General features: G+C 42.9%; 1 protein-coding gene across 1 annotated transcript in view; it reads right to left on the reverse strand.

Annotated features, from left to right (window-relative positions):
• Positions 1-22,489, reverse strand: part of LOC106580631 (whirlin) — an 82,099-nt gene extending 59,610 nt beyond the window's left edge. Inside the window, exon 1 of the mRNA XM_082966083.1 lies at positions 21,110-22,489. Coding sequence (XP_082822209.1) covers positions 21,110-21,889 — 780 coding nt within the window. The 5' untranslated portion in view covers positions 21,890-22,489. The remainder of the gene's footprint in view (positions 1-21,109) is intronic.
• Between the last annotated feature and the right edge of the window lie 263 nt (positions 22,490-22,752).

Below are 22,752 nucleotides of genomic sequence, written 5' to 3' on the forward strand. Positions count from 1 at the left end.
CCTATGAGGGGATAATTATAGATACGGTAGGTAAACTCTTGGTCCTATAAAAGGAGAATGGGAGATATCAACAGTTGCTGAAGTTGTATTACTGTATTCTTAAAGCATGATACAGTAGATTGTAGAGAAGGTAATGTCGACAAGTCTGATTCTAAGCTATGGTGAACAACAGTATGCTTTGGGTAGGGCAAAACATGCTACTTTACTGTAATAAGCTATCTCCAAGTTCAATGCTGCATTCTTTCAGTTTTCTAAATGTTTATTAATTTAATGAATGAAATGTAGTGGGGTGGAATGACTATAATCATCGACTGTGTTGGGTCATTATAAATGTTCAGGGGAGCAGACAGTACATCCCAAATGGTACCCTATTCGTATGTAGTGCACTATTTTTGACCAGGGCCCATAGGGTTCTGGTCCAAAGTAGTGCACTATATAGGAAAAGGGTGCAATTCGGGGCTCAAGCCTGTGTTCAGTCATTCTAAGCGATGGATGCTCAGGGGAGCAGACACAGACAGATAATGTTTTCCTTGGTGCTGTCTCCATAAAACCATCTGTCCTCCAACTCAAAAGACCTCCAATCTCCCCATGTCCACAATTAAATCCTTTCCCTGCTTCATTACATCTGACCGCACACAGTAAAAAAGATGGCATTAAACCAAGCGCATTAAAATGTCTCCTAGTCATTAAGGTCCTAATAAATTAGGTTGATACATAGAATCAATGTATTAAGCTCTTGACACTGATAAAACTTAGAACTAAACAGAACAGCGCTCCTCTGCAATATAATTAAGCAATGAGGCACGAGGGGGTGTGGTATATGGCCAATATACCACGGCTAAGGGCTGTTCTTAAGCATGACGCAACGCAGAGTGCCTGGATACAGAGCTTAGCCGTGGTATATTGGCCAAATACCACAAACCCCTGAGGTGCCTTATTGCAATTATAAACTGGTTACCAACATAATTAGAGCAGTAACAATAAATGTTTTGTCATACCCGTGGTATATAGTCTGATATACCACGACTTTCAGCCAATCAGCATTCAGGGCTCAAACCAACGAGTTTATAATAGGGCTTCACTAGCCAACACAACAAATGGAGAGAGATGGAAGAGATGATCAGAAAAAGGATGCTAGCATTGAATAACAGAAAGATATACCAGTGATTTACAGGATCACTATGGATGATCCTGACTGGAACAATGCACTGAACCATTCACTTTTTGTACAACATGATTATATCACCTTTTGAAGTATACATTTAGACAGAATTACAATAGAGTAAGCCCTTTTCTATTCTAGGCTGGTTGTTGGATAGATGTGCTGCAGGCACCAAGCTCATTTAGGAGGACAAGAGCCAAAGGTCAGTGCTGTAACGAGCACAGAGGAGTGACACTCAGCTGCTATCAGGCTAGAAATATCTCCCCAGGTTTTCACTGGATGCAGTCACAGTTGGAGTGGGTGTAAACAGGGCTCTCAGTGGCATTGGAATTGGATGAAGCTAGCTGGATGGAGGAGGAGGAGGTGGAGTAGGAAGAGTAGAAGGACGAGGAGGAGGAGGATGGAGGGCTTTATTTATAAGCAGGAAGAGAAGGGGCCGAAAGGCGCCGAGAGGGACCACTGCAGAAATCAACACTGGGCCGGCAGCAGGCTACAGTGGCTTTGGCTAACAGGGCTCTCACATGGCTCTCAGAGTCTCTTCACTCAGTCCTGGTACACTGGTTGACAGAAATGTGTTTAGGGGAGACATTTATATTGTCATGGTCAGTACCTAACTAACAGTACTGATAGATAGTTACATTTATATTGTCATGGTCAGTACCTAACTAACAGTACTGATAGATAGTTACATTTATATTGTCATGGTCAGTACCTAACTAACAGTACTGATAGATAGGTACTGACTATTACAATATAAATGTAACTATCTATCAGTACTGTTAGTTAGGTACTGACCGTGACAATATAAATGTAACTATCTATCAGTACTGTTAGTTAGGTACTGACCATGACAATATAAATGTAACTATCTATCAGTACTGTTAGTTAGGTACTGACCATGACAATATAAATGTAACTATCTATCAGTACTGTTAGTTAGGTACTGACCATGACAATATAAATGTAACTATCAATCAGTACTGTTAGTTAGGTACTGACCATGACAATATAAATGTAACTATCTATCAGTACTGTTAGTTAGGTACTGACCATGACAATATAAATGTAACTATCTATCAGTACTGTTAGTTAGGTACTGACCATGACAATATAAATGTAACTATCTATCAGTACTGATAGCAAGTTACATTTTTATGGAATGGTCTGTCGAACTATGTGAGAGACGCAGACTCGGTCTCAACCTTTCAGTCTTTATTGAAGACTCATCTCTTCAGTAGGTCCTATGATTGAGTGTAGTCTGGCCCAGGGGTGTGAAGGTGAGTGGCAAGGCACTGTAGTGACAAACTGCCCTTGCTGTCTCTGCCTGGCTGGCTCCCCTCTCCACTGGGATTCTCTGCCTCTGACCCTGAGTCACTGGCTTGCTTGCTGAGTTACTGATATACATCACATCATGCCAGGCTTTTTTGCTATACTCGACTTGAGTGGGTTGAGTCACAGATGTGATCTTCCTGTCCAGGTTTGCGCCCCATCGGGCTTTTGTGGTGGGGGAGATTTTCATGGGCTAAATTCGGCCTCGTCTCAGGGTACTAAGTTAGTCTGTTGATATCCCGCTAGTGGTGTAGGTGCTATACTTTGGCAAAGTAGGTGGGGTTATTATCCTGCCTGGTTAGGCCTGTCCGGGGTTATCGTCAGACAGGGCCACAGTGCCCCCCCCACCCCCCGTCTCAGCCTCCAGTATCTATGCTGCAATAGTCTATGTGCTAGGGTGCTAGGGTCCTATCTGGTGTAATTCCCCTGACTTATCTGGTATCCTGTGTGATCTTAGGTATGCTCCCTTTAATGCTCCTCTCTCTCCGTCTCCCCTCCCAGAGGACCTGAGCCTCAGCACCATGCTTCAGGACTACCTGGCCTGATGACTCCTGGCTGTCCCCGTCCCCAGTCCCCCTGGTCGTGCTGCTGCTCCAGTTTCTGCTGCAGCTATGGAACCCTGGCCTGTTCACCGGACCTGCTACCTTGTCCTGGACCTGCTGTTTGGACCCTCTCTCTCTTTCTCCTCTCCCTCACTCTCTACCACACCTGCTGTCTCGACCTCTGAGTGCTCAGCTATGAAAAGCCAAATGACATTACTCCTGAGGTGCTGACCTGTTGCGTCCTCTATAACCACTGTTATTATTATTTGACCCTGCTGGTCATCTATGAACATTTCAACATCTTGAAAAACGATCTAGCCTTAATGGCCATGTACTCGTATAATCTCCTCCCGGCACAGCCAGAAGAGGACCACCCCTCAGAGCCTGGTTCCTCTCTAGGTTTCTTCCTAGGTTCTAGCCTTTCTAGGGAGTTTTTCCTAGCCACCGTGCTTCTACATACGCATTGCTTGCTATTTGTGGTTTTAAGCTGGGTATCTGTATAGCACTTATGTGACAATCACTGATGTAAAAAGGGCTTTATAAAATAAATTTGATTGAAAATAAATTTGATTCATTGTCAGCACCCAACTTCTGTCAAAGCTCATCACCTCATCATTGCTATGGTATGTAACTAGTCTCTCCTCACAGCCCATATATGTTATGTTGGTTCTGAGTTGTGAGATTAGTGTTCTCAGATATTAGTTGGTACCATGGAAAGATGTCCTTTATTTCAGATATTAGTTGGTACCATGGAAAGATGTCCTTTATTTCAGATATTAGTTGGTACCATGGAAAAATGTCCTTTATTTCAGATATTAGTTGGTACCATGGAAAAATGTCCTTTATTTCAGATAATGGTACATGACTCATCCTTTGTAGTCTATTGCTTTTCAATGGAGCCTTGGACATAAAAGCACACATATTCCATTGCAAACTGCAAATAAACTCTTTTCCATTTCATGAGGTTTGTCATTTTCAAAGCCCCACAGTAGATGCTATCTTACACAAACCCTTCCCTGCTATATCTGTACATTGGAGTCAGACAAGATTGAGTTCCAAACAAATAAGTAAACAAGGATTGCATAAGATGCAATATCAGGCCCAATAGCAGTGATGGAATGTGTGTGTGTGTGTGTGTGTGTGTGTGTGACAGCCTCCATGTAGCAGGGGTAAATTGTGGTAAATTGTCTATCACCTAAAATCTCCTTTGCCAGATGCTTCCCCCATTCCTCCATCTATCACTGTTAAGACACCTCATCCCTTCCTAAACAGACCTCCCTCCCTCCATCCCTCTCATCCACCACACACTGCTACCATAAGCCGAGACACATCCAAACAACCTGATTACAATCGCCACAGCTGTCTCTCTTGGGGGTGGCAGGTAGCCTAGTGGTTAAAGCATTGGGCCAGTAACTGGAAGGTTGATGGATCAAATCCCCAAGCTGACAAGGTTAAAATCTGTCAAACTGCCACTGAGCAAGGCAGTTAACCCACTGTTCCCCGGGCGACATGGATGTTGATTAAAGCAGCCCCCCGCATCTCTCTGATTCGGAGGGGTTGGGTTAAATGCGGAAGACCACATTTCAGTTGGACAACTGACTAGTTATCTCTCTCCTCTGATTGACAATGCCTTCAGAAATTATTCACACCCCTTGACTTTTTTGTTTGTTTATTTTTTGTCAATGATCAACACAAAATAATGTCACAGGCACTAATATATATAACACATATATATTGATTAGATAAGTATTCAACCCCCTGAGTCAATACGTGTTAGAATCACATTTGGCAGCGATTACAGCGGTGAGTCTTTCTGGGTAATTCTCTAAGAGCTTTTCACACCTGGATTGTGCAACATTTGCCCATTATTCTTTTCAATATTCTTCATGCTCTGCCAAATTGGTTGTTGATCATTGCTAGACAACCATTTTCAGGTCTTGCCATAGATCTTCAAGCAGATTTAAGTCAAAACTGTAACTCGGACACTCAGGAACATTCACTGTCTTCTTGGTAAACAAATCCAGTAGATTTGGCCTTGTGTTTTAGGTTATTGTCCTGCTGAAAGGTGAATTCCTCTCCCAATGTCTGGTGGAAAGCAGACTGAACCAGGTTTTCCACTAGGATTTTGCCTGTGCTTAGCTCCATTCCATTTTTTTTAAATCCTAAAAACTCCCCAGTCCTTAACGATTACAAGCATTCGCATAACATGGTGCAGCCACCACCATGCTTAAAAATATGGAGAGTGGTACTCAGTGATGTGTTGTATTGGATTTGCACCAAACGTAACACTTTGTATTCAGGACAAAAAGTAAATTACTTCGCCACATTTTTTGTAGTATTACTTTAGTGCCTTGTTGCAAACAGGATGTTTTTTATTATCTACAAGCTTCCTTCTTTTCACTCTGTCATTTAGGTTAGTATTGTGGATTGTGATCAATCCTCAGTTTTCTCCTATCACAGCCATTATCTCTGTAACTGTTTAAAGTCACCATTGGCCCCATGTTGAAATCCCTGAACGGTTTCTTTCCTCTCCAGGAACTGAGTTAGGAAGGACGCCTGTATCTTTGCAGTGACTGGGTTTATTGATAGTCCATCCAAAGTGTAACTAATAACTTCATCATGCTCAAAGGGATATTCAATGTCTGCTTTTTTTTTTTACCCATCTACCAATAGGTGCTCTTCGTTGCGAGGCATTGGAAAACCTCCCTGGTCTTTGTGGTTCAATCTGTGGTTGAAATTCACTGCTCGACTGAGGGAACTGACAGATAATTATATGTGTGGGGTACAGAGATTTATGTAGCCATTCAAAAATAATGTTAAACACTATTATTGCACACAGAGTGAGTCCATGCAACTTATTATGTGACTTGTTAAGCACATTCTGGACTTATTTAGGCTTGCCATAACAAAGGGGTTGAATACTTATTGACCCAAGAAATTAAATTGTTTCATTTTTTATTAATTTGTAAAATAAAATAAAAACATTATTCCACTTTGACACTATGGGGTATTGTGTGTAGGCCAGTGACAACAAATGTCAATTGAATACATTTTAAATTCAGGCTGTAACACAATTTTGGGGGGGAAAGTCAAGGGGTGTGAATACTTTCTGAAGGCACTGTACATGGCCAGTTAGGGTGTTTTTAGACACCAGAGGATCTGAATCACTCTTGGTCCTCCTACACAGTGACGTTGGTCTGTTACTTAGAATATGTTATGTGGGAGAAGAAAGAGCTGATCAAGGACACTCCACAACAGACACTTAAAAATGTAGTCTTATTGGAACATCTGTCATTGTTTGAAAGGGTTGTGCTGTGCATTGAATAGAGAAGCTCCAAGGAACTCCAGGAGATGCTCACAATCCCCAGAAGAATGACAACATCATCAGATCTAATAACAGCTGAGTCATAAACTGTTATAATGACTCACTAACCTGACCTTTACCTAACTGTCAGAAAAACACCACCTATGAACATTAACATGTACCTTTGACCTCTGTGGAGGAATACTGAAAGGTGTAAGAAACTAGAAAGCCAGTAAACGAGCCCTTTGTGCCCAGAAATAGTGAAATCAAAGTTTCTGGGGAGTTACACTACTGTAGTTCACCTCACTAGTTGAAAAACTGAATAGTGTAATAGATACTGTTGGAATCAATAAGTTACTCCTCAGCTTAAAATGTCTCCACCGGTACTGCCGTATTGCTAGCGTTTCAGCAACTGGAGTTACTGTGTGAATGTGTGAATGGCTAGGATGTTGTCATGGAGGGTGACAACATATGTTTGCGAGTTCTAGTCTCAGTAAGTGCTGGTTAGGGAGGATGTGGTATGCCAAGCACAGTGAAATGGAATGAGAATGTCACACTCCCACAGTGCTGTATCAATATTCACACTGTGTCTGCCAAAGAAACAACCCGATACAATAGCATGACAGCAATAAAACAGTGTTAAGTAACTGCTTTAGAAGACCATCCCTCCTGTGACTGACTGCTAAAACATCAAGGCCTTGAAGAGAGCCCTCTGTAAGATGATATCGTTATCCAGAGTTAAGTTATTTCTGTCAGGTAAGAAGAGGCGAAAGAGTGAAGTATCCCCATTTCCAACTGATGGCCCAGTAACATATTACTCATCTAAGCAGAAACATGTATGTTTAGGTTATAATCTCTCTTGGCACACCAAATGACATTATTATTTATAGAAAAGCAATACCTATAATCATCCAATGGCCCAAGCCAAGATATACAACTAATTGTGGTATAGACTACTCTCAAGATCCAGTTTATGTCACAACGTCCACAGAAGGTGGTGCCTCTCCTCGGTCGGGCGGTGCTCGGCGGTCGTTGTCGCCGGCCTACTAGCTGCCACCGATCTGTGTTTCAGTGTCTGCTAGTTATGTTTGTTTTTTGATTGCACCTGTTTCGTGTTTGTCATTAGTGGGGGGGTATTTAGTCTGTCTGTGTTTAGTTAGGATTCGTGCGGGATTGTTCTTTGTTACGTGTGGTAGAGGTGGTGTTGGTTTTATGTCATTGGTTTACTACTTATTGTCTAGGCATTAGGGTTACCGGGCTGCGCCCCGTCTGCCTTTTTGAGCGGAGCTTCGTTTAGTCTTTTGACTGTTGTGCTCCCAGCCTTATATGGATTTTGCCCTTGGATTTATTAAATCACGTTTGTTCCAACGGACCTCAGTCTCCTGCGCTTGACTCACCCTTAAAACTGTCCTATCCGCCCGTGACAGAATCCCGCACCACAATATGGAGTCAGCAGGGACCGAAACACCTTCGATGGAGGAACAAGTCTCCCAACATGCCAGCCTCCTCCACCGACTGGGCACGGCCATGGACCAGGTGCTGGCCCGTTTGGAGAGCTGGGAGCAAGTCGCTCCTTCACCCCCACCAGGACCAAGTTATCACCCTGCGCCCCTACCGACACCCACCGAACCCAGTACAGGCGGGATCCGGATCATGGCTCCCAGGGAGTTCGATGGGACGGCCGCTGAGTGCAAGGGGTTTTTGCTCCAGTTGGACCTATACCTGGCGACCGTCCGGCCCTCTCCCTCCGATGAAGAGAGGGTGAGCGTCCTCGTCTCGTGCCTCACGGGTAGAGCTCTGGAATAGGCCAACGCCGTCTGAAGGGGCCCAGACTCAGCTAAGGACAACTACCCAGAGTTCGCTCGCCGCTTCCGGGCGGTATTCGATCATCCCCCGGAGGGCAAGGCGGCGGGCGAGCGATTATTTCATCTGAGGCAGGAGACGAGGAGCATTGTGCTCCCAGCCTTATATGGATTTTGCCCTTGGATTTATTAAATCACGTTTGTTCCAACGGACCTCAGTCTCCTGCGCTTGACTCACCCTTAAACTGTTCTATCCGCCCGTGACAGTTTAGCATGGCATACCTGTAACTGCTCTCCTGAGAGGCTGAGATTGAGTCTAGACAGCCAGCATCTTCATTCCAGACAGTAGTTAAACCAAACAGCTGAATGCTCTAACAGCTCTAGAAAACACAATGTACTACTGTTCAACCATCTATCCACTCCACTGGTGTTTGACGGACAGACTGGTTTGATGTGCTGCTGGAGCAGATCTGTTGATAAGTTTCTCTCTGTAGAGGGCTGCTAGGTTGGTGTTCTGATTGAGTGCAGAGTGAGACACAAACTATTGTCCAGGGAAGACAGGGACGAGAGAGAGGGAGAAAGACAGGGAGAGAGCAGTGAAAGGGACATAGAGGAAAGAAAGGAATAACGGGCCCAGAGAGAGAGAGAGAAAGAGAGAGAGAGAGAGAGAGAGAGAGAGAGAGAGAGAGAGAGAGAGAGAGACAGAGAGCAAGTGAGAGAGAAAGAGAGAGAGAGAGAAAGAGACAGAGACAGAGCAAGTGAGAGAGAAAGAGAGAGAGAGAGCGAGTGAGAGAGAGAGAGAAAGAGGGAGAGAGAAAGAGACAGAGACAGAGAGCAAGTGAGAGAGAAAGAGAGAGAGAGAGAGAGAGAGCGAGTGAGAGAGAAAAAGAGAGAGAGAGAGAGTTGAAAAATAGAGGTGAAAGATGGGTGACAGGAAATGGATCACGAGTGATGGAAGAAAAATAAAGAAGAAAGAAATAAAGATGGGGCAGAAGATGGCAGGGAAGAGGATTGCTTTAATGAAGGGAAGCAGGTCATACAATGGGACTGACAGTTCAGTAATGAAGACAGACCAGTCAGACACAAGCAGGGGAGATGACAAATGTATGAGCCAGGGCAGAGCTGAGCCATACACTAAACTAATGGGGGAGAGAAATGTACGAGCCAGGGCAGAGCTGAGCCATACACTAAACTAATGGGTGAGAGAAATGTACGAGCCAGGGCAGAGCTGAGCCATACACTAAACTAATGGGTGAGAGAAATGTACGAGCCAGGGCAGAGCTGAGCCATACACTAAACTAATGGGGGAGAGAAATGTACGAGCCAGGGCAGAGCTGAGCCATACACTAAACTAATGGGGGAGAGAAATGTACGAGCCAGGGCAGAGCTGAGCCATACACTAAACTAATGGGGGAGTGAATGAGCTCTCGCACGACTAATAACTAAAACTCATGTAAAGTGCATTAACTAGCATCTTACACCGACCGAACCCTGGATAGCTTCTCCATATTTCCTCTCAAAGAATAGGGTGCAGCGTGAAAGACACTGTGTGAGTCCAAAATGGCCACCTATTCCCCATAGGGCTCTGGTCAAACGTAATGCACTTCAGAAGGAATAGGGTGCCGTCTCCAGGAAATAGCTGTGCTGCTTCAGCAAGGAAGAGGACATAGATTTTGTGCGTGGGATGACAACTCACCCATTGATTAAGCTGTAGCTAGTTTGTCCTTCCTCTGCACTTCATATCAGCATGGCCTGAATTCTCCTTCCATGAAAGAGGCTCCCGAGTGGCGCAGCTGTCTAAGGCACTGCATCTCAGTGCTTGAGGCGTCACTACAGACACCCTGGTTTGTGATTTTGAGTCCCATAGGGCGCCGCCCTATTGGCCCAGCGTCGTCTGGGGTAGGCTGTCATTGTAAATAAGAATTTATTCTTAACTGACTTGCCTAGTTAAATAAAGGTTACATTTAAAAAAATATTTTAAAAAAATAAGAGCAGATAAATGATGCCACATTTCAACAAACCGCTGCTACAAAGCAAAATAACAGCTCTTTGAACTGGTTCCAAAATGGCACCCTATTCCATACATAGTGCACTACTTTTGACCAGAGCCCAGGGTGTCATTTGTGACGCACACCAAGCCTGGACGGGATCCACTTTGAAAGTACTGACCACGCCATGGCAGCTGAGCACAAATGCTGCTCCCTTCTTTCCTATCTATTTATTACACACAGCTCATTATTCACACTCCAGCCGTTATATAACAGTACCCTTTCTCTGAGAGGCTTTTGTCATGGCATTTGCTTTTTTGTTAGGTTACATGAAAAACTAAATCGCCCCTGTGTATCACATTATAAAAATAGCAGCGGTAGCCTCAGTGGTTAGAGGTCTGCTCGTTCCAGAGTGGTGGGAATTCAGCACAGTATGTTTCTAACTCATCTACTGCCTCCTGAATGAATGGAAAGGAGAATGAGTAGAAGTATTAGCTATTCACAATGCTGGGAGGTCTGTCTTGTGTGCCCGCGTGCGTGCGTGTGGGGGTGGGGGGTGGGAGAGAGAGTCAAAGAGAGAGAGAGCGAGAGAGACAGAGAGACTGAGAAAGAGAGAGAGAGAGACTGAGAAAGACAGAAAGAGAGTGAAAGAAAGAGAGAGAGAGACAGAGAGAGAGAGAGAGAGATAATAGAGATAACAGAGTGACCAATCCAAGCTCATCTCTAGACTGTCTGGTTTACTGAAGAATGACTCATTATACTGCAGGGGAGAACCATGTTAATAAAACCCCATAGACCAAAGTTTTGTTTACTTTCAACCTTTTACCATTTCACTTCAGCTACACAGCTACATTCCCCCGGCTCTTTGACAGAGAAACTTACAGCCTTAAAGTAATAGGAGATTTGAATATATGACACTGTATTTTGTCCATTATATCAGCACTGGACAAACAATAAAGAGTATATTTCTGCTCACTTCCTCCACTCTCAGCGAGTTGCTTCCTGTCTGGTAAACATACAGTGGCACTTTGGCTGCCTCTCTAATGGAACCTATTTCCAATATAGTGCACTACTTTTGATGAGGGCCCACAAGGTTGTGGTCAAAATTAGTACACTATTTAGGGAATAGGGTGCCATTTGGAACACATTTTTTGAAGTAGCACAAGAGAGGAAGAATTAGCCTCCTTGCTCCCTGCCTTAAATGCTGCCAGCTTAATTAAAAGCTTGAATTAATTATTTAGTTCTTGATGAAATGGGGATCGGGACCAATGAATGACTGAGAGGGAGCCACTTTCTCTCTGCAGGGAAATCATAGCAACACAGCAGGCCGGTACAGGCCTTAGCAACCCACAGGAGACAAATAGACACTGTTCTATCTCGTCCTAACAACTGAATAGTGATGTAACAATTACAAAACACTTTCATGTCTTGGCTGAATCGTCTCAGAAATCTAGATCAATTACAGCTACATGCTGCATATCTGTTTCAATTAAATTCACAAACGCTGTTACAGCTCAGTTAAAAGGCTGAGCCTTGTGTGGATGTAGAGTCAGGTCCAAAATGATTTATACTCTTGATAAAGATGAGCAAAAAAGGCTGTATATATAAAAGATAAATAAATACTGAGCTATATTGTATGCTAAAGAAAATGGGGAAATTATATTATTTTAATACAATTGCTCAGATTGCTCATGTTGTTTAATTAACAAGTAACACATTGAGAGGGATCGTATACCATTCCTCCATACAGAATCTTTCCAGATCCTTGATATCCTTCGTCTGTGCTTATGGACTGCCTTCTTCAATTCAAACCAAAGGTTTTCAATGGGGTTCAACTGGGATCAATGAACAATTTCATTGTGGATTTTGATGTGTGCTTGGGGTTAACCAGGTTTTTGACTAAAATGTGCTGGTACTGCACTCTTAGAAAAAAGGGTTCCAAAAGGGTTCTTCGGCTGTCCCCATAGGAGAACCCTTTTTGGTTCCAGGTAGAACACTTTTGTGTTACATGTAGAACTCTGTGGAAAGGGCTCTACATTGAACCCAAAAGGGTTCTACATTGAACCCAAAAGGGTTCTACATGGAGCCAAAAAGGGTTCTCCTGTGGGGACAGTTGAAGAACCCTTTAAGGTTCTAGATAGCACTTTTTTTCTAAGAGTGTGGGTAAAGTTTATGATGCTGTTGACCGTAACAAAGGCCCCAAGACTAGAGGAAGCAAAACAGCCACATAACATCAAAGTTCCACAACCATATTTTATTGTAGGTATGGGGCTATTTTCTTCATATGCATCTTTGTTTTTTATTTTCATGTCATCTGACCATGACCAGGGCCGGCTCCAGGCATAAGCGACATACAGGTTCGCTTAGGGCCCCAGGCTGCTAGAGGGCCCCCAACCCCTACTATGTTGAGAGTTAGAATAGTAGAATACACAAGGTGCAAGTTCGGAATTTGGTTGTGCATAGGGCTGTAACGGTGACCGTATTATTGCCACACCGGTGGTCACGAATCATTGTGGCAGTCTAATTCCATGTGACAGTTTAGTCATGGTAACTAGGCTTCTCCAAGCTCTGATGCTGCTGATGGTCATTACTAGCCTACCAAACGTGCTAATTGCCTGTTACTCAGCACTATATTGTCCCTCTAATCACTGACATCAACGCAAATGTATTCAAAAATCTAATCAAACTCTTCATGAGAGCCCATAGGCTCATGTTCTGCAACCTTTCTATAGGCTATGCAACTGCGTGAGAAAACAGAGTGATGGCCTCTATTAAAAAGAGGAGGATCCCATCAGCTTTCTATAAGCTAGGCCTACTATATTTATTTATCAACTTTCATAATATTAAGCACATTGTTTATCTTTAAAAGAGGAGTATAGTCTACCTGGCTGGCATGACAATATAACCACGGGAAAAGTGTCCTTCATTCGCTATTTAAGTGCATCGATTACATTTGTTTCGAGAAAGGTGCATGATAATGGTCCATTCTAAATCAAAATAAATGTCACACAAATATTATTTTGTATTTGTAAAGACAAGATTAAATCACTAAAGTGGCCAAATAAAATGAAGCACATGAATCCGCTTTACAAGGGGTGTAGAGCCTAACTGGCATACATAAGCAGTTTCAAGTTTGGGGAAGACCATTTTCACCAAAGAAGTGCTTCTTTATAATAAAAGTAATTCATGCATAATCACATTTGTGGTCACTTTTGAGAAGGGTGTTTTCCTGCAAATGGAACATTCCCGCGTATAGCCTACTGCCATGTGCGTATTGCTGTGCTTATAATTAGAAGAAATAGCCTAATAGTTTATCAACATTTTAACCTGTCTGGGCTAGGGGGCAGTATTTTCACAGCCGGTTGAAAAACGTACCCAATTTAAACAGTTTACTACTCTGGCCCAGAAACTAGAATATGCATATTATTAGTAGATTTTGATAGAAAACACTCTGAAGTTTCTAAAACTGTTTGAATGGTGTCTGTGAGTATAACAGAACTCATATGGCAGGCAAAAACCTGAGAAAAATCCAAGCAGGAAGTGAAAAGTCTGAGAATTGTAGTTCTTCTTTTGATTCTCTATCGAAGCTCCAGTGTCTGTGGGGTGACATTGCACTTCCTAAGGCTTCCATTGGCTGTCTAAAGCGTTCAGAAAGTGGTTTGAGCATTTTCCTGTCACTGGGCAGATAATAGGAGCTCAGTTACTGAGTGGTCTGCCTGGCAACAAAGGGATAGGATATGCTCGGTCCCGCGAGCGCGCCCCTCCTTCTTTTTCTTCTTGAATGAATATGCTATTGTCCGGTTGGAATATTATCGCAATTTACGTAAAAAAAGCATAAAGATTGATTTTAAACAGCGTTTGACATGCTTCTAAGTACGGTAATGGCTTTCGATAAGTGATCTGTATGCACGAACAAAACGGAGGTATTTGTACATAAATATGGATTATTTGGAACAAAAACAACATTTCTTGTGGAAGTAGCAGTCCTGGGAGTGCATTCTGATGAAGATCAGCAAAGGTAATACAATATTTCTAATACTAATTCTGAGTTTAGGTTGCCCCGAATTTGGCGGGTGTCTGAATAGCTCGCCGTGATGGCTGAGCTATGTACTCAGAATATTGAAAAATCTGCTTTCTCCTTAAAGCTATTTTAAAATCTGACACAGCGGTTGCATAAAGGAGTAGTCTATCTATAATTCTTAAAATAATTGTTATGTATTTTGTCAACGTTTATGATGAGTATTTTTGTAAATTGATGTGCACATTCACCGGACGTTTTGGTGGGAATACATTTTCTGAATATCACGCGCCAATGTAAAATGCTGTTTTTGGATATAAATATGAACTTTATCGAACAAAACATACATGTATTGTGTAACATAATGTCCTAGGAGTGTCATCTGATGAAGATCATCAAAGGTTAGTGCTTCATTTCGCTGTGTTTTGGGTTTTATTGACACATGTCCTTGCTTGGAAAATGTCTGAGTGATTATTTTTGTCTATGTACTCTCCTAACATAATCTAATGTTTTGCTTTCGCTGTAAAACCTTTTTGAAATCGGACAATGTGGTTAGATTAACGAGAAGTGTATTATTTTAATACAATTGCTCAGATTGCTCATGTTGTTTAATTAACAAGCAACACATTGAGAGGGATCGTATACCATTCCTCCATACAGAATCTTTCCAGATCCTTGATATCCTTCGTCTGTGCTTATGGACTGCCTTCTTCAATTCAAACCAAAGGTTTTCAATGGGGTTCAACTGGGATCAATTAACAATTTCATTGTGGATTTTGATGTGTGCTTGGGGTTAACCAGGTTTTTGACTAAAATGTGCTGGTACTGCACTCTTAGAAAAAAGGGTTCCAAAAGGGTTCTTCGGCTGTCCCCATAGGAGAACCCTTTTTGGTTCCAGGTAGAACACTTTTGTGTTACATGTAGAACTCTGTGGAAAGGGCTCTACATTGAACCCAAAAGGGTTCTACATTGAACCCAAAAGGGTTCTACATGGAGCCAAAAAGGGTTCTCCTGTGGGGACAGTTGAAGAACCCTTTAAGGTTCTAGATAGCACTTTTTTTCTAAGAGTGTGGGTAAAGTTTATGATGCTGTTGACCGTAACAAAGGCCCCAAGACTAGAGGAAGCAAAACAGCCACATAACATCAAAGTTCCACAACCATATTTTATAGTAGGTATGGGGCTATTTTCTTCATATGCATCTTTGTTTTTTATTTTCATGTCATCTGACCATGACCAGGGCCGGCTCCAGGCATAAGCGACATACAGGTTCGCTTAGGGCCCCAGGCTGCTAGAGGGCCCCCAACCCCTACTATGTTGAGAGTTAGAATAGTAGAATACACATTTCGCTGTGTTTTGGGTTTTATTGACACATGTCCTTGCTTGGAAAATGTCTGAGTGATTATTTTTGTCTATGTACTCTCCTAACATAATCTAATGTTTTGCTTTCGCTGTAAAACCTTTTTGAAATCGGACAATGTGGTTAGATTAACGAGAAGTGTATCTTTAAAATGGTGTAAAATAGTCGTATGTTTGAGAAAGTTGAATTATGACATTTTGTTGTTTTTGAATTTTCCGCCCTGATATTTCACTGGCTGTGTCCCACAGGTGGGAAGCTACCGTCCCATCTAGCCCATAGAAGTTAAGCTAAACGTTGTCATTTTTTACGTCAGGCTTATTTCTTTAAATTAACTAGTGTAGCCCACAGCCATATGGCATAGCCAGATCAGGGTTTAACATAAGGACAACTCAGAGTATGCTATTCTGTTGTTCTGAAATAAATCATGGATTTATTGTGAAGGTGTAGGCTATATTACATGGATTTATTAGACTTTTTAAAATGTAGATGTTCCAAAGGTCTGCATCAGTGGCTTGTAGGCTACGTGTGGAAGCCAGGAGATGTTAAATGTGTTTATGATCATTAATGGTCAGTTACTGTGAGACCGGCAGTTATGACAGTTAACAATGCTTAGATTGGTAAATTAGTCTAGCCAGCTATCTATACTTATAGTAATCATGGCTGAATACCAACTGGCCATGCAGGGCAGGTGCCCTGTTGATTTTGTTAGTCACTCTCACTCAGAGATCTTCAATATGGCATAAGTCATGGCAAAATGTGTAGAATTGCAGGGACTTAACCGTAAAACTTACATCTTTCTCTCTTCCGTTAGGGGGGCAACCAAATCTCGCTTAGGGCAGGCACCCAAAAGGCTAGAGCCGACCCTGACAAGTTCCAATCCAAGTGCCAATACTGCTTAGCAATCTCCAGGCATTAACATTTGTTGGATGACACGAAAATAACAAACCTGGTTGACTCTGCCCGGAGGCTGAAACTTGGTCGCAAGTTGATCTTCCAGCAAGACAATAGAAAAAAAAAATCTTACTTGATCCACATTTTGCAATGGCCATCTCATGGGGATATACTATCGAGTGGTTTGAGAAGGGATGACAACAAGCATCACTCATCTCCTGTTATGTATAGAGCATGCAGAGACAGCCAGGCCACTAGGTCAGATGGGAGTCATACAACATGCAGCCAAGATCTCCTAGCCTGAGGATGTCAGATGCCTATAGAAACAAATTAAATCAACCAGCCAAGGTCTCCTAGCCTGAGGATGTCAGGGGACTACAGAAAGAAATTAAATCTATCATGACCACAACCTGAGGATACGTGTCTTCTGAGATGGCCATCATGCTAATATTAGTAACCACTCCAAAAAATGAGTAAATATTACCACATTTGAATTCTTTCTAGGCTCTTCACACAAGGCAATATATAGAGCTCTTTGTAACGGTTCAACTGTGTAAAGACTGTGCTGTGACCAACAACAAAAATACGTTGCCTCATAATGAACAGGTCCCTCGTCTAACAAGATGATCCCATTCAAAACTTCATGAGACAGACAAGCAAGACACCACAATCATGTCTGTCTGCCCTTCAGAACCTTCTCTATTCAGGTACAATTAGCAGTCTGCTGAGCAATCACCCCCAAGACCCAGAGCCTTATATTTAGATCTTATTTCTATTTCTGTCTAAATATATGGCTCTGCCAAGGCCAAACTGTTCTCAATCCCTTATTTTGAGGCAAGCAACAGAAGAATACACTTCAAAGATATAAGCATATTAATAAATAGAGGACATATTAAATAAATTCCTATATTAACTCAGTATTTGTCTAAATAAATGACTGGACATGTTAACCTTGGAACAGAGAAGTAAGAAGTAATAACAGTTGTTTTTGTTTTAATTTGATTCAAAATAGCCTTGTCTTGGACTGTGTTGAGAAAGTCTTATATTAGACATTAATGAAGGTCTGAGCTATTCTGGGATCCTCCGAATAAACCTTGTTTTGTTTTTTAATAGCTGCAGGTTATGTTTTCAAGTCTGACTGGGCGAAAGCAGATGACATTAGCCGCACAATGTCTTGTGGCAGACAGACTGACGAACAGAGACAGCAGCACTGATAACAAAACACAACCTAACGCTGTGACAAAAGAAAAACACACCACTGCTAGCAAACCTTCAAATAATGCGTCAGTATGTGAAACACATTCATTTTCCTGCCTACAGCTAAGAATCTGGCCTTACACTGTCTCACTGAGTCCCAAGTGGCAGCCAATTCTTTATAGTGCCCTACTATGGGCGCTGGTCAAAAGTAGTGCACTACGTAGGGAATAGGGTGCCATTTGAGACGCACAGACTCTCTCTGCTGTAGTCTGTATTCATCATCTCTCTCCACTCACACTGCCCCCTCCACTTTCAATTCCATTACTATTACATAACATACCAAACTCCAAAATAAACCTTGAAATTAAAGTAGCAGAATTGCTGGAACAGCTAGCTTCACACATATACATAAAAGTGCACACCTTGGCAACATGGATTTGAAATAGATAAAATGCACTCTAATCTGAGTGAGACAGTGAATGCATCCAAAATAGCACCCTATTCCCTTTATAGTGCACTACTTTAGACCAGGGCCCATGGAATAAAATAGCACCCTAACATTGGAATAGAGTGCCATTTGGGTAGCAAAGAGCATCTGCACTAGTTTCTCTCCTCAGACTGGCAAAGTTCATCTTAGATTGTGGAGCCACAGGCCGGGGTAGGGAGCATGAATCTGTGATCAGTATTGCAGAATAAAATACATCAATTTTGATGGGAATAAAACTAGTGCCTCAAACTGTACCTCAAGCCACTGATCCGTACCCCACATGACTCTCTGTCTCTCTGTTTCAGTAGCTAGTATTCTGCCACTATGACGTACCCCACATGACTCTCTGTCTCTCTGTTTCAGTAGTTAGTATTCTGCCACTATGACGTACCCCACATGACTCTCTGTCTCTCTGTTTCAGTAGTTAGTATTCTGCCACTATGACGTATCCCACATGACTCTCTGTTTCAGTAGTTAGTATTCTGCCACTATGACGTACCCCACATTACTTTCTGTCTCTCTGTTTCAGTAGTTAGTATTCTCCCACTATGACGTACCCCACATGACTCTCTGTCTCTCTGTTTCAGTAGTTAGTATTCTGCCACTATGACGTACCCCACATGACTCTCTGACTCTCTGTTTCAGTAGCTAGTATTCTGCCACTATGACGTACCCCACATGACTCTCTGTCTCTCTGTTTCAGTAGTTAGTATTCTGCCACTATGACGTACCCCACATGACTCTCTGTCTCTCTGTTTCAGTAGTTAGTATTCTGCCACTATGACGTACCCCACATGACTCTCTGTCTCTCTGTTTCAGTAGCTAGTATTCTGCCACTATGACGTACCCCACATGACTCTCTGTCTCTCTGTTTCAGTAGTTAGTATTCTGCCACTATGACGTATCCCACATGACTCTCTGTTTCAGTAGTTAGTATTCTGCCACTATGACGTACCCCACATGACTCTCTGTCTCTCTGTTTCAGTAGTTAGTATTCTGCCACTATGACGTACCCCACATTACTTTCTGTCTCTCTGTTTCAGTAGTTAGTATTCTCCCACTATGACGTACCCCACATGACTCTCTGTCTCTCTGTTTCAGTAGTTAGTATTCTGCCACTATGACGTACCCCACATGACTCTCTGTCTCTCTGTTTCAGTAGTTAGTATTCTGCCACTATGACGTACCCCACATGACTCTCTGTCTCTCTGTTTCAGTAGTTAGTATTCTGCCACTATGACGTACCCCACATGACTCTCTGTCTCTCTGTTTCAGTAGTTAGTATTCTGCCACTATGACGTACCCCACATGACTCTCTGTCTCTCTGTTTCAGTAGTTAGTATTCTGCCACTATGACGTACCCCACATTACTTTCTGTCTCTCTGTCTCAGTAGTTAGTATTTTGCCACTATGACGTACCCCACATGACTCTCTGTCTCTCTGTTTCAGTAGCAAGTATTTTGCCACTATGACGTACCCCACATGACTCTCTGTCTCTCTGTTTCAGTAGCTAGTATTCTGCCACTATGACGTACCCCACATGTCTCTCTGTTTCAGTAGTTAGTATTCTGCCACTATGACGTACCCCACATGACTTTCTGTCTCTCTGTTTCAGTAGCTAGTATTCTGCCACTATGACGTACCCCACATGACTCTCTGTCTCTCTGTTTCAGTAGTTAGTATTCTGCCACTATGACGTACCCCACATGACTTTCTGTCTCTCTGTTTCAGTACCTAGTATTCTGCCACTATGACGTACCCCACATGACTCTCTGTCTCTCTGTTTCAGTAGTTAGTATTCTGCCACTATGAAGTACCCCACATGACTCTCTGTCTCTCTGTTTCAGTAGTTAGTATTCTGCCACTATGACGTACCCCACATGACTCTCTGTCTCTCTGTTTCAGTAGTTAGTATTCTGCCACTATGACGTACCCCACATGACTCTCTGTCTCTCTGTTTCAGTAGCTAGTATTCTGCCACTATGACGTACCCCACATTACTTTCTGTCTCTCTGTTTCAGTAGTTAGTATTCTGCCACTATGACGTACCCCACATGACTCTCTGTCTCTCTGTTTCAGTAGTTAGTATTCTGCCACTATGACTTACCCCACATGACTCTCTGTCTCTCTGTTTCAGTAGTTAGTATTCTGCCACTATGACGTACCCCACATGACTCTCTGTCTCTCTGTTTCAGTAGTTAGTATTCTGCCACTATGACGTACCCCACATGACTCTCTGTCTCTCTGTTTCAGTAGCTAGTATTCTGCCACTATGACGTACCCCACATGACTCTCTGTCTCTCTGTTTCAGTAGCTAGTATTCTGCCACTATGACGTACCCCACATTACTTTCTGTCTCTCTGTTTCAGTAGTTAGTATTCTGCCAATATGACGTACCCCACATGACTCTCTGTCTCTCTGTTTCAGTAGCTAGTATTCTGCCACTATGACGTACCCCACATGTCTCTCTGTCTCAGTAGTTAGTATTTTGCCACTATGACGTACCCCACATGACTCACTGTCTCTCTGTTTCAGTAGCTAGTATTCTGCCACTATGACGTACCCCACATGACTCTCTGTCTCTCTGTTTCAGTAGTTAGTATTCTGCCACTATGACGTACCCCACATGACTCTCTGTCTCTCTGTTTCAGTAGTTAGTATTCTGCCACTGTGACTGACCTTTTTTCACAACAGACAGAGTTGGGGTGATTATATTCCCTATGTAGTGCACTACCAGAACCTTTGGGAACCTGGTCAAAAGTAATACACTATAAAGGGGTAACGGTATGATTTGGGACATAAACAGAGCTGTTTATGTTTGTCATATTTTATTGTATTATAATTGGCGTCATAGCTAGCAATACCCTGCGTGTTGGTTTCTTCTCAGAATAGGTCTATGCACTAATGGGCCTTTTACTGAACACACACACACGCACGCACGCGCACGCACACACACACACACACACACACACACACACACACACACACACACACACACACACACACACACACACACACACTGCCTACGTACCTTGACTGCCTCCAAGTGTGAGACTCTGTCAAACAGCATGCCGTTAACAGTCACTATCTGATCCCCGACCCTCAGTCCTTCATTCTCGGCAAAAGATCCGGGTTCTACTAGCGACACATAGATTCCCACACCGTGCTCAGAACCTCCCCGGATACTGAACCCTAAGCCCTCATTGCTCTTGCTGCGTCTCAGTGTCACTTGGCGGATCTCTCCAACAGCCTCCCCCTGCATGAAAGCCTGGGGTGCTGTCCCATCAGCGGTGGTGCTGAAACTATCCGGGCAGGGGCAAGCTTCTGGTGATGTGAAACAAGAAAAGTCATGAGGCAGCTGAGGCTCATGCGGGTTTATAAAGTGTGTAGTGGGAATTGGGACATAGTTGTTTGCAGTATTGCCTACTTCTCCTCCAAAGCTTTCAGGGTTGTTGACACTGTTTAGTGGTAGATGATCCGTTTTAAGGTACAGGCCCTCGGAAGTATACTGGTCGAACAACAGCTGATCTGAGCGGGGAATGACCAAACGCAACATGGGGAGGAGTTGTCGTTTGTTCGGCGTGTTGAGGATTATTTTGAGAGTTTGAACCAAGTCGAAGACGTTGCGTTTAGCGTGGTAAACATTGAGACAGTGGATGAACTGTTCTCTCTCGAAGTCAGTGAGCAGCAAGTTGAGCGCGTTGTGCAGCTTCCGAACGTTGGCTGACAGCCCTCGGCCGCCCGACCCAGTCCCGGAGTTGCTGGCCGTCGTTGAATTGAGTGAAACGTGCTCCAAATCACTGCTCATCATCCTACAACTTTAACGTAAACACCGCACCACAGACAGGGCTGGTCAGATATTCAGACATTTATAATACTGCTGTAGAAGTCACTCCGCTCCGAAAACATAGGTGACCGCACCGCGATTCTTGGAGGAAGTCACCTTTAAAAATGGTCACTGTTCCGATGTTTGTAGGTAGGGTCAAATACTATCTGCTTACCATTGTCGTCGCATCTTCTATCTTCATCTATTTATGTAGAGTGCGGTTTTGTGTGAAGGTGCGTGGTAGATGATGGTGAGAAAAACATTGATTCAAAAAGTTGCTATAAATACTCGTGCAGATTTGGAATATTTATTGTCGGGTCACAAGTTTTATTCAACGGAATATGATCCTGGATATCCAAGAAGATGCATCACAAGCCCGCGCATTTTAGGCGACAATCACAAGCAATCAAAAAGTGTCACAAGAATATATTCCTCAGGGTTTTCTGGATTAAAACTGTTCGCAAATTGTCCTGTCTGTGCCTATGTCTTCGATAATTATAGAAACCGAAGTGGAAAAGCTGGTTGTTTATCGTTCATCTCAGTGTCCCGCGTTCCTCTGTCGGATAAGATCATGTTGTTCACTTGTAAGCTCCACTGACTTGCTTTGCTCGCTCAGACTTTTTCTGAATAGGAAATTACCCATTGTGTGGAGTAGGCCTATGTGAGTGTGTTGCTTAGAAACTGACAGCGGTTCGCGAGGCGTTACACACAGACGCTGGGCAATACATGATTTGGTCTCATTGAAGAAAGGCACAGATATAATGGAAGTTTCCAGCTACAGTATCATCATGCTCCAGTTCATTTAGCTTACATAAGATAGTTCCATGATGTCCATGAGATCTACCCAG

Source organism: Salmo salar, chromosome 20 (genome assembly GCF_965601325.2).
Source record: "Salmo salar chromosome 20, fSalSal1, whole genome shotgun sequence".
NCBI lineage: Eukaryota > Metazoa > Chordata > Actinopteri > Salmoniformes > Salmonidae > Salmo > Salmo salar.